Source organism: Hyla sarda, chromosome 5 (assembly GCF_029499605.1).
Source record: "Hyla sarda isolate aHylSar1 chromosome 5, aHylSar1.hap1, whole genome shotgun sequence".
Classification (NCBI taxonomy): domain Eukaryota; kingdom Metazoa; phylum Chordata; class Amphibia; order Anura; family Hylidae; genus Hyla; species Hyla sarda.
In genome coordinates, this window is record NC_079193.1 from 55,909,745 (window position 1) to 55,922,577 (window position 12,833).

The 12,833-nt window shown below is 41.1% G+C and overlaps 1 protein-coding gene across 4 annotated transcripts in view; it reads right to left on the reverse strand.

Moving 5' to 3' along the window:
- The window catches only part of ZMYND11 (zinc finger MYND-type containing 11), an 89,494-nt gene that overhangs the window by 33,033 nt on the left and 43,628 nt on the right, over positions 1–12,833 (reverse strand). For 3 of the 4 annotated variants that reach the window (XM_056519541.1, XM_056519543.1, XM_056519542.1), the window contains exons 4-5: positions 11,774–11,827; positions 6,370–6,531 (exon numbers count right to left, since the gene is read on the reverse strand). In XM_056519541.1, the coding sequence (XP_056375516.1) occupies positions 6,370–6,531; positions 11,774–11,827 (216 nt within the window). The remainder of the gene's footprint in view (positions 1–6,369; positions 6,532–11,773; positions 11,828–12,833) is intronic. The other variant, XM_056519544.1, reaches the window with a different exon arrangement.

Sequence of the window (12,833 nt, forward strand, 5' to 3'; positions counted from 1 at the left end):
GTAGTTTTGAAACATCTGTAGGTCCGCAGGTTGAAGACCACTGCGGCCTTAGTCATCATCCAGACCCCCCCCCCCCTTCTTTAGTTTTCTACTCACCTCCCCTTGGTGGGAAGGAAGGCTGAGCTGTTCCAGGCCATCTATGCTGCAGGGACCGTCCGGTGGGGAGGGTTAGTCGTTCTAGCCTGTCCATTTTGACAGGGAGGCCCTCTTCTCCGCTCTGGGCCCGTCCTCGGCCTAGTGACGTTGCCTTGACGATGACGCACAGAGACAGTCATGCGCAGGGATGTCCCTGTGCGTTGTCGTCAAGGCAACATCACTAGGCCGGGGACGGAGCGGAGAAGAGGGCCCTCCCTGTGAAAATGGACAGGCCGGAACGACTAACCCTCCCCACCAGACGGTCCCTGCAGCATAGATGGCCCGGACCAGCTCACCCTTCCTTCCCACCAAGGGGAGGTGAGTAGAAAACTAAAGGGGGGTCTGGATGATGACGAAGGCCCCAGTGGTCTTCAACCTGCGGACCTCCAGATGTTTCAAAACTACAACTCCCAGCATGCCCGGACAGCCATCGGCTGAAAAACTCTGCTTATACTCAAGTATATACGGTACATAATGGACATGCCTGGTGTCAGACCTAACAGTCACTATAGAAATTCAACCTAAATGTCCAGTTCATTTCAGATATTGATCAAAGTGTTTTCATTATTTCACCTTTTTCTCATTAATCAAAAGGATTAGCCATAGATCAGAAACTAATATATCTTATAGAGAAATTACTTTTTCTGTACTCATCAGACTTCTTTCCTTGTTCCATCACCCTCCTGCACTGATTACTTATTTTCATTCCACAGGTAAAATATGTTTAAGAGAGGAAGTGATGAAGATGGCTTATCAACTCCTGAGAGATCAGGTTACAGCTGCACAGAAAAGTCTATGGTGAGGGGAGAGGGAAAAGGCAACAGCTGCACAGAGAGAGAGATAGCGAGAGAAAGAAAGAAAGAGGGAGGGAGAGATAGAGAGAGAAAGAAAGAAAGAAAGAAAGAAAGAAAGAAAGAGGGAGGGAGAGATAGAGAGAGAAAGAAAGAGGGAGAGATAGAGAGATGGAGGGAAAGAGAAAGAGAGGGGTAAACAGGCAGACAGAGAAAGAGACAGAGGAATAGAGGGAGAGAGAGATAGATAGAAACATGGAGACATTGTTGCTAGTTCTATTAACAAAATAATCGAAAATGAAAGTAGAATTCTTAAGACATGTTCATATGTCCAAATTTGCACTACTTTAGGAGCAGAAACACCACTGACTATATATTGGAATGATTGCCAATTCCACTTTTTAGCATCCCATTTTTTGGAATAGGAGTATTTACCATAGCCAATATAGTGCAGATTTGTCCAATGCAGGTTTGAAAATCTGAATAAAGAAAAAAAAAAAAAGAAAGAGAGATGTTACTTATTTATGTGTTTCTGCACATAAACAGTGTTGGGTAGTCAGGGGACAGTGTATTGCCTGGGGTTAAATTGAGCCTAAAACTGCAGCAAAATGTATCACTTACATTCTAAAAAAATAAATAAAAATACATTGGAAATCTGAGGATATGCAATTTATGGCCGGGCTACACTGTTCAGTACTGCTATATTCTGTCCTCCATAGTGCTGCTGACTCTAGGAAGTGCTTTGTTTTCTCAGCCCAGATTTAGATTGACAGCTACATGTTCATGTTGTTGCTGCTTATAAGAGTGTTTTACAGAAAGACATGGGCGCAGGATGTATTCTTATTCTGTATGTGTGCGGTGCAGATAGTCTCCACACCTACTAAAGCTGAATTTAGCAAAAATCGGCAATTGAAGATGAAACCTGCAGAGAAGAGAATGCTGAAAATGCAGGAGACAGTTCAATGGACACACATGACATTTTATAATGAAACGTCATGTGAGGAGCAGGTACGCTTTACGTAAGCTGTCTGTCAGTGCTGTATGGCAGGAACTGCTGCAGTTTTTATGTGAGATAAATGCAGTCACCAGAACTGAGATCCGGTGACCTGAACAGGCAATAAAATCTCTGTTGTAGCCATCAGTAGACTATTGCTCTAGGAACACATTGCATATTTAAAACTGCAGTGTCAAGATGTTCTCATGGATTTCCCCCCACTAACTTTAAATGGGCACTATCATTAAAACTAATTTTCGCTATTGCACTCCTTATGGTAAATAAAAAATCTTTCTAATGTACTTTGTTTAAAAAAATATATAGTTTTCTATGTTTTATTTGTGTTTTAAAAATCTGGGTTGTTTCTCCGAAAATAACACTGGGTCTAACTTATTTATTTACAGTACTGTATGGACATTGAACAACATGGCGGTTCCACGGTATTTACCCCCCCCCCCCTATTATCATCAAGTGATGGCCGCAGCTCTGCCCCCCCAACGTCCCTCAGACCAGCGCTGCACCCCAAATCGGGGGACTAATCGTTTGTCACCCGCGAGCGCAGCTTCTCTCCCCCCTGCCAATGGGGGGGATATACCGTTAAATACCGTGGAACCACCATAGCTTACAAAGATACCGTGATATGCATTTTTGGTCATACCGCCCAGCACTAAAGTGAATCAGTCAGCTCATACCTACAATATACATTATCCTCGTGCACCTGATTTTTGGTAGTGCCGACCACTTACCTTGGATCATACTTACAATATGAGCTGCAGACACTGTCAGGTACTTTACTTGATATCAAACAAACATTTGCTAGTGTTCATGGATTTGCCACAACTTATAAAATGATATTTTTTGTCCCAAAACTCAAGTGTCAAGGTGGGGCTGAGCTGCTTAAGTGTCACAGTATTGCACAGAGTTGTGTTACAGACAATTAATCAACTAGAATATGGAGGGGAGGGGGACACAGGAGGCAAGCAATGCTACAACACTACACAGCTCAGCCCATCCTCCTTCACACAACATCATTTTAAAAGTCCACACTAGCAAATGTATGTTTGATATTGTTGTCCCGTCACCAAGCCTACAGCTCATATCATAAATATAAGCAGATTCACATTAAAGGAAATCTGTTGGTACAGACAGATGGTGCAGGTGACACTCATGACAACGGTACTTACCTTCTGTGCAGGGGATCTCCGGTAATCTTCTCCGGTATCTTCAGCTCCAGGCCCGGCTTGGGGTATGGGTGGAGCTTAGTGACATCACTGCTGCTGCTCTCTGCTGGGTCCCACTGCTAGGGAACAACAGTGGTGATGTCACTAAGCTCCTCCCATGCCCCAAGCCGGGCCCAGAGCTGAAGCTAAAGGAGAAGATTACCGGGGATCCCCTGCACGGAATGGGACAAGGTAAGTACCGTTGTCATCAGTGTCACCTGCATCCCCTGTCAGTAGCGACAGGTTAGTGCAGGTGACACTGGTGACAGATTTCCTTTAAGGACATCCTTAGGCTCTTTCACATTTGGATTACTTTTATTTATAAGTTTTCAATTGACTTTTGAGAGGGTAGCATGCTGGGATATAGCCTCAGCCAATATAATTGTGGCGGCACTACATCATGTTAACAAAGCACTCTGGAGTATTGTGCTTCTTAGAAGCAGATCAGCAGCTAGATAGTAAGCAGTGATGCACACTACAATATGCACTGCTGCTCACACATCTTAGAAGCATTGTGAGTGTGCAGGTATCAAAAGCTACTGGATCAATGCACACAGCACCATATGTATCACCGCTCATGTTACTGTACATTTAGTGAGCTGGATGACAGCGAATGTGGGGGGAGCGGAAATTTACTGTTTGCATCGCACCTCAAGCACCAGAAGCCATGGAATACTCCACAATTCATACTCTACATCTAGATGAAAGAAGGTTTCTCCACCAAAACAGAAGGAGAATCTTTACTGTAAGAGCAGTGAGACTATGGAACGCTCTGCTAGTAGAAGGTGTCATAGGGAACTCACTAAAAGAGGTAAAAAGAAAAAAGGGGCCAGGGTGTAGTTCTGGATTGTTATTATATTACAGCTTATAGTTAAAGGGGTTATCCAGGAAAAAACTTTTTTTTATATATCAACTGGCTCCAGAAAGTTAAACAGATTTGTAAATTATTTCTATTAAAAAATCTTAATCCTTTCAGTACTTATGAGCTTCTGAAGTTGTTGTTGTTCTTTTCTGTCTAAGTTCTCTCTGATGACACCTGTCTTGGGAACCACCCAGTTTAGAAGCGAACCCCCATAGCAAACATCTTCTAAACTGGGCGTTTCCCGAGACACGTGTCATCAGAGAGCACTTAGTCAGAAAAGAACAACCTTAACTTCAGAAGCACATAAGTACTGAAAGGATTAATATTTTTTAATAGAAGTCATTTACAAATCTGTTTAACTTTCTGGAGCCAGTTGATATAGAAAAAAAAAAGTTTTTTTTTCCTGGAATACCCCTTTAATGGATTCTGGAGAAGGGTCATTGATCCAGGGATTTATTCTGATTGCCAGATTTAGAGTCAAGAATGATTTTATTTTTCTGGCTTCTACTTTGTTTTTTTTTTTTGTCTTCCTCAGGATCAAAGTTGCAGGATAAAAAGCTGAAATGAACGAAAGCCTTTAAAACAAACTATGATACTTTTCAATGTAAGAGAGTCTTAGAGCATGTGACAGCAAATGCAGAAAAAGACATGATACGATATATACTTAAAAAAAATAAAAACACTCCAGGAAAATCTGAAATCGTGGTTTTTGCCTAGTGCAGGGCCTAAGGGAGCTGTGACATAGGAAATCAGAGCACCAAAGAGAAAATACTACTGTCATGCCCCTGGGGCCTCCTACTTTATGCCGTACACTTTTATATACATCTGAGAACTGCATAAAGAATTTGCTTCATATTGTTATTAGAGATGAGCGAACTTACAGTAAATTCGATTCGTCACAAACTTCTCGGCTCGGCAGTTGATGACTTATCCTGCATACATTAGTTCAGCTTTCAGGTGCTCCCGTGGGCTGGAAAAGGTGGATACAGTCCTAGGAGACTCTTTCCTAGGACTGTATCCACCTTTTCCAGCCCACAGGAGCACCTGAAAGCTGAACTAATTTATGCAGGATAAGTCATCAACTGCCGAGCCGAGAAGTTCGTGCCGAATCGAATTTACTGTAAGTTCGCTCATCTCTAATTGTTATAAGCAGATTCTTTCTCTTTAGCCGTGACAGCATTCAACAATACCCTGCAGCTCTCTGAATCTAAACCTCTCTAGACATAAAGATGTTTATTTTGCGCTGAAAAAAAACAACAACACAATTTAAGGTATTAAATGAGGAATTTCTGTAATTTCTGTAATGTCTTTGACAATTCCTCAACATAAGAGCATCCCGCAAAAGGTAAACATCACTTATTGTATCCTATTTGCACATTTAAAAAACATATTTTTCCATCTCTGTATGTATTTGTTTTGTAGGCACAATGGGGGGTATTTATCAAAGGATTTATGTGGTTTTTTTTTCACATAACTTTGGCGCAATACTTTGGCGCAGTGTCTTTTTGCGCCAAAGTTTGGTGCATCTTCTCCACTGTCATTTTTACAACTTTCTCAAAATCACACGGTCCTGTGTGTGCGATTTCAACTTTAGTCAGTAATTCATCATTTGCGCCAATCGATCTGGCGCAAATCCCGTTTTTTTTGGCGCAAAGAAATTTTGCACATGGAAAACACACTTAACAATGTCAGAAAGTGTAAAGGTGTCAAAATACATTAAAAAACATTTTTTGTGAAAGCAGCGATGCCTCCAGGGCTGCTCAATACTATCCTGCGACATAGTTGTCTCTGAGGAACCTTCACCCTCCGTTGAGCCAGCATTGGACATGGCCACACAGGTTCAGGAAAGGTAAGCACTAAAGCAGTGGTCTCCAACCTGCGGACCTCCAGATGTTGCAAAACTACAACTCCCAGCATGCCCGGACAGCCAACGGCTGTCCGGGCATGCTGGGAATTGTAGTTTTGCAACATCTGGAGGTCCGCAGGTTGAAGACCACTGCACTAAAGTAACAAAAAATAAATAAAAAATACCCAAGTTGAAAATAAAATCCATTTCACATGGCGGCTATAAACCCCACAAAAGAAAATAACTCATGTCGCTTGCTGATATACTGCAGGAGGGACTCCGAAATGGCTGCTCTACAGGGTAAAATACTGTGTAAAAGGCGCTGTGAACAGCTGATTTCAACATTTGCGCCAAAATTACTAACAACTTGCACCAAATGATAAATTTGGTGCATGTCCACGAAAACCAAAGTGAAAAAAAAAAAAAAGGGTAAAAAGAAACGGTCAACAGGCAAAATTGATATATACCCCCCCAATTTGCATATTTTATCAGGAAACCAGAGAGACAAGATGTGGCCTTACCTTGCAGATGGGGCACTGCCAATGATTACTGCTATCCCTGAGTCTTAAATCATCGGGTAAACATTTTGGGTGGTAGACACGAAAACACTGGTCACATATCATCACCTCTCCGGGTGAATGACATTCAAAACAATACCAGTCATGAGTTTCTGCCTCCCATTCCTAGAAGAAACACATGGTTATTTGGCAAGGTATATGGTAAAGACGTTTAGAAGAGTTAGTAGCTAAACCTACATTAGAATTAGTAGCTAAACCTACATTAATTAGAGATCGACCTAGATCAGTGCTGAAAGAGCATGAGAAATGAACAGTAGAAGTACGTTTACTCGCAAAATAGTTTAGAGTATTCCTGGCATCGTCTACAGTATGTGACAACATATACATCCAGTTATATTTAAAACACAGTGGGTTTATGTATAAAAAGCATCAGTGATGTTAAAGAAGCACTCTGGGGATGTTTTGTTTATTTTTTTGCAGATATTAGTGCAGCATAGGCTATAATTTCAGAATAGTGTGGAGGTTCTTGTGTATGCCTTGTGCTTACCTGTTTTAGTTGATGTGGCAGGTATAGGTTTGGCTCCATACTGGATGCAACTGAACACTGATATGGTTCTGTAATGCTGTCTACATGCCATGAATTCTCTGGCTTTGCAGAGAGTGGGGTGTGGGGTCTGATCACTGCACCTAGCCATCTAATTAAGCTGCTATTGCTGGAGTTCTCCCAGGTGAACTCAGACTAATAAGTGGGTTGAGGTCAGTTTACACTATGTGCAGTTTTGATGTATTTTCTTATTTAAAGTGCATTTTTTTGTGACATTTTGCCATAAGGAAAATTTACTTGACCACAACTGAGGTGTTTATGAGGATTTGAAGTACTTTGGCTGTATGCACATAGAATTCCTAATGAATTTTTTAGGCTAAGTTTCTACTTGTTTTTTTTGGGGGGGGGGGGGATTCTACCGCAGAGAGATCGCAAAATTCTTTTTTCCACTTGGCATTTTTCAGTTTGCGTTTTTTTTTTAATCCTTTTGGCGTTTTTTCAAATTTTTTTTTTTTTTTTTTTAGCTCCTAGGTGGTTTTGCAAAGTTGCAGCATGTTGAGCCACTGGCGTTTTTTCCCCTAAAATCGTGGTGATTTTCTTCCATAGAACTCTATGGGAGTGAAAAAAACGCCAAGAAAAACGACACATGGGTTTTAACTTTGGCATTTTTGCAGACGGTTTTTATTCTTTTTTGGACTTTAGCGATCCAAAAAAAGTGATGGAGATACCTTTTTTAATAAAATTGTGTAGGGTACCATTAAAAAAAAAAAAAATTTAAAAAAGACACAGTAGTGAAGGAAAAAAATTGTATCTAACGAAATGTATCTGTTATAACAACATTTTTATTAATTTTTAAAACAGGAATCAATTTATGTGTACAGGCAGGGTTCTAAAAATGTAGCCGACAATAATAAAAAATGTATGTGTGTTTTTCACTTTTTTTTAAACATTTTTTTTTAGGTAGTACTACTACTCCCAGCATGGAACACACTGTTCAATGATGGGAGTAGTAGTTCCTGTACTAATTGACAGATCACCCGGGGTCTGTTGCGATCCTTCTGTATAATTTATAGATGCAGCCGGCCGCTCTTCTATGTACTGCCGTATTTATACACCTATTCATATTTCCTGCAGAGAGCTGTGATTGGCCAGAAGTACCAGCCAATCACAACTCTCTGTGGGAAATATGAATAGGTGTATAAATACGGCAGTACAGGCGACCATAGAAGAGCGGCCGCCGCATCTATACATTATACAGCAGGATCACAGCGGGTGTCAGGAGTGATACCCGCAGTGATCTTTCCTTAACTGCAGGTACTACAGCTCCCAACATGGAACAGAGTGTGCTCCATGATAGGAGTAGTAGTACCTGCAATTAAGAACAGATCACAGTGGGTATCACTCCTGACACCCGATGCGATCATCCTATCTGTTGCAGAGATGCGGAGCGGCTCTATACAGCGCTCACATCTCTGCACTATACTCCAGCCAGTGATGTGAATAGAACATCACTCATTCATATTTCCCTCTGAGAGCTGTGATTGGCTGCAACCATCCGGCCAATCACAACTCTGGGCGGAAAATACGAATGAGTGATGTTCTGTTCATATCACTGGCCAGAGTATAGTGAAGAGATGTGAGCGCTGTATAGAGCCGCTCTGCATCTCTGCTATATTATGGACGATCGCATCGGATGTCACGACTGAAAACCAGGGCGATATGTCTATAAAGTAAAGGTACTACTACTCCCATCATGAAACAGTTTGTTCCATGCTGGGAGTAATAGTACTACCTAAAAAATGTAAAAAATAAAATAAAATAGATACAAAAAAAAGTGAAACACACACACACTTTATTAAAAATGTATTAAAATTTTGATATAAAAATATAAATTTCGTTAAAAAAATTGTTTTTCCCATCACTACTGCATCCTTTTTTTTTTTATTTTGGGTACCAAAAAAAAAAAAAAGCCAAAGGGGCCAAAAATGCAATTTCCACTCAAATGCATAAAACGCCAGAAAAAAGGTGTTTTTTTGGGCCACAAAAGAAACTTAGCCTTTCACGTTCTTACTGCATTTTGGCTGTCTACATTTCTGCTGCAATGGTGAGAAAATCACAGCAGAAAACACATTGGCCCTGATTTACTAAGAGTGTTGTGTAGGTTTCTTTGTGGGTTTTAATTCCCTACAATTTATTTTCCACGGTATTTACTAAGGTTTCCCTACATTTTCCACTTTCCCTACATTTTGCTTTTTTTACACATGTTCTGATCTGTCGGGTTTTCCTCAGCTCAAAGCCACCACATTTTATGTGGAAACCATAGTAAATATGTAATTTTTTTGTGAAAATGTAGAGAACACGCCCCTTTTTGTGACCACGCCCCCCTTTTCCTGACAGCCACACCCCTTTTTGGGGTTTTCTTAGCAAAATGGAGAGTTAGTCATGGTTTTTTCAATTCTGGCGCACAACCTGATAAAACATGTTGGGTTTGCAATAGTAAATGAGGGCCAATGTGTAAACAGAGGATATGTATAACTACTATATATCCTGATTCCCAGAGAGATAGCTGCACCAGCAGTATACAGATAGAGCTCAGAGGGGAGGGATCTATGAGCTGAGAGGGGAGGGAGGGATCTGTGAGCTAGGAGGAGGGATCTGATAGGTGATAATGTCATCCTGTAGTTCACAGCTGACCACTTTCTCTAACATGTTAACTACTGTGAACTTCTGTGAATCAGATTAGTGCTCACATGACCCAGTTACAGTAATAAAATGTATAAAGGCAGCTGTACTAGAATGAAACAGATGTTGCTGTAGGACTAGTGATAGTGAGTGTGCAGGATATAGGCAAAAAAAAAAAATTTGCAAAAAACCCTGGAGTGCTTCTTTAAATCTTTGAGAATGATACATCAATACATGAATATTGTGCAAGACATACGCCTGAATTTGGAGGGCTTTCTCCATTTCTGCTAGCACACTGGCAAGTGTGCTATGCAGCAGTCATAAAATAAAGACAAATGTCTTGTCTCCTATACTCCCCGTCACTTTCTCTTTGACTTATATCATTAGAATAAACAAGAGATTTGTAACATAGCCTAAGGGGCTGGGGGTCTGTTTATTAACTTCAGAAGGCCCAAGCTGCAATATATCTGGAATGACCGAAAATCTACTATAAAAATGGTTACGAAATGTTGTGCGAGTTTTGCACAATACTCATTTACTATGTAAAAGGGACTTTGCCAACTGCAATTCATGTTCCAAACTACTGACACTGTTAGATAGAGACACGTGGAACCTTTCATTTATCTGTCTGTGCTTCCATAATGTAGAAACTGCTTTAATTCTATGGTGCCGAGTGTCATAAAAGGTGTTCCCAGGCCTGAGACGTGCTGAGGGCTGGAACACCTCCTTGCTCTACATCTCATTCCTGCTTGATTAACAGCCAGCTAGAAGCCAAGCCCTGTTCCAAATCTTGTTCATGCATTGTGCACACAAATTTGGTGCAGGTATGACATTTGGAAACAGGGCTCAGCTTACAGCTGACTGTCAATCAAATGGAATGGAGGAATGGGAATGGGGATGGAAGGGGGAGCAAGGAGAAGTTCCAGCCCTCAGCACTTCATGGGGATATGACTGTCCCTTTGACTGGAAAATTAAAGCATTTTTGTATGTTATGGAAGCACAGACAGATACATCAAAGGTCCTAACAAGTATCTAACAGTTTCAGCAGTTTAAAGGGGTACTCCGCTGCTCAGCGTTTGGAACAAACTGTTCCAAAAGCTGGAGCTGGGAGCTCGTAACGTCATAGCCCCGCCCCCTCATGACATCACGCCCCACCCCTCAATGCAAGTCTATGGGAGGGGGCGTGATGGCTGTCACCCCCCTCCCATAGACTTACTTTGAGGGGCGTGACGTCATAAGGGGGTGGGGCTATGACGTCACGACCTGCCGGCTCCAGCGTTCGGAACAGTTTGTTCCAAACGCTGAGCAGCGGAGTACCCCTTTAAAATGTGAATTGAATTGCAGCTGACAGGGGCTTTTCAGGACTGTTATTGATTGCCTATCCTCAAGATATCACCGAGAACAGGTAGTAAGCAGCTGGATCCGTACCTAGTGTTATGGCCTTGCTGGGTTATTGCGGCTTATTATCACAAGTGAATGGGAGCTGAGCTGCAGTTACCCAGCATGGCCACTACACAATGTACAAGCAGTCTGCTTCCAGCTCTATTTACTATATATGCGGATGCAGCGGGGTGCTAGGTGTTGGACCCCCAGTGATCAGATATGGATCCTGAGGATAGGCCATCAATAAAAAGAAGTCCAAGAAATCTCATTTATGGTTAATTAAAGGTACACTTTAAGAACATAGTAGTCTAGAAGGATTAATCTATGTTTTAGAATCTTTATAACCACTGGAGAGCGGCTGCACCCCTTATCCTCAATCAATTTCAATGTTTCGATTAAACAATAGCATTTCTAATCCCGTGTTACAAACTAGATATTGAGATATATATATATATATATATATATATATATATATATATATATATATATATGTGCACACAGTAAATTTATAGTAAGCAGTTGGGCCATCTAGTGGCAAAGAAGCAGCGGCAACACTCTACAGGCTCTTCCACGTCTGGAGATCCAAAACATGCTATGTTGTAAGTTCTGACCCTATTTTACTATTAGTGAGGGAAATGAGTGGTGACCTTTAATGGATTGTCATTAACCCCAGCGTGGACTTGCCTCCCACTTTATCAGGTTACTCCATTTAGTCCCACTGCTTTGACTATGGAAAATGACAAGGAAAGTGTTGGCTTACATACTTGCATCACTTGAAATCAAAGCACTTTAACAAACCTCAGGTGAATTCACTGATTTTCCCTCTCTTCCGTGAATTTGGTGATGTTTCATCTGCAATAATTTACAAAAGTGTTGTGCTAAACAGAATTGGCATATTTTGGAGGGATTGCAAAATCATCAGGTAAAATTAATACATTTGGTTAAGAAAAATGCTATAAAACAAAAGGGCCTCCTGGTTGACTCCAGCAAATGTCTTGACATTCCACTCATTACAGATGCCTTCTTTTATTTTCTATGGACAGGGACACATTCTGGAGTTTAAAGGGGTACTCCAGTGGAAAACTGTTTTTTTTTTCTTCTCTCTAAATCAACTGATCCCAGAAAGTTAAACAGATTTGTAAATTACTTCTATTAAAAAAAAATCTTAATCCTTCCAGTACTTATTAGCGGCTGTATACTACAGAGGAAGTTCCTGACATGGACAGAGGTGTCAGCAGAGAGCACTGTGGACAGACAGAAAATAAATCCAAAAAGATAAGAACTTCCTCTGTAGTATACAGCCACTAATAAGTACTGGAAGGATTAAGATTTTTTTTAATAGTAAAAAGTTATTTACAAATCTGTTAATCTGGCACCAGTTGATTTAAAAAAAAAATATATAAAGTTTTACACCGGATGACCCCTTTAACACATATGTTTGTATTAAAGCAAGTGGAGCACAATTCTCACTGCTTAACAGTGTTTCCCAACCAGGAGGCCACCAGCTGTTGCAAAACTACAACTCCCAGCATGCCCGGAAGGCCTTATCTTTTTGGATTTATTTTCTGTCTGTCCACAGTGCTCTCTGCTGACATCTCTGTCCATGTCAGGAACTGCCTAGAGCAGGAGAAAATCCCCATAGCAAACATATGCTGCTCATTTCCTGACATGTTCCTGACATGGACAGAGGTGTCAGCAGAGAGCACTATGGACTGTGGAGTCCTCTAGTCAGGATCCTCATCTATCAGCCAGGACAGAGAGCAGATACAAAAAGTGTCTCAGCTGGTTGACTTTAATAGTAGCTGTGTAATGCTTTATTTCTCCTGTGGAGGCACTGTGGGGAAATTAAGCATTTGTT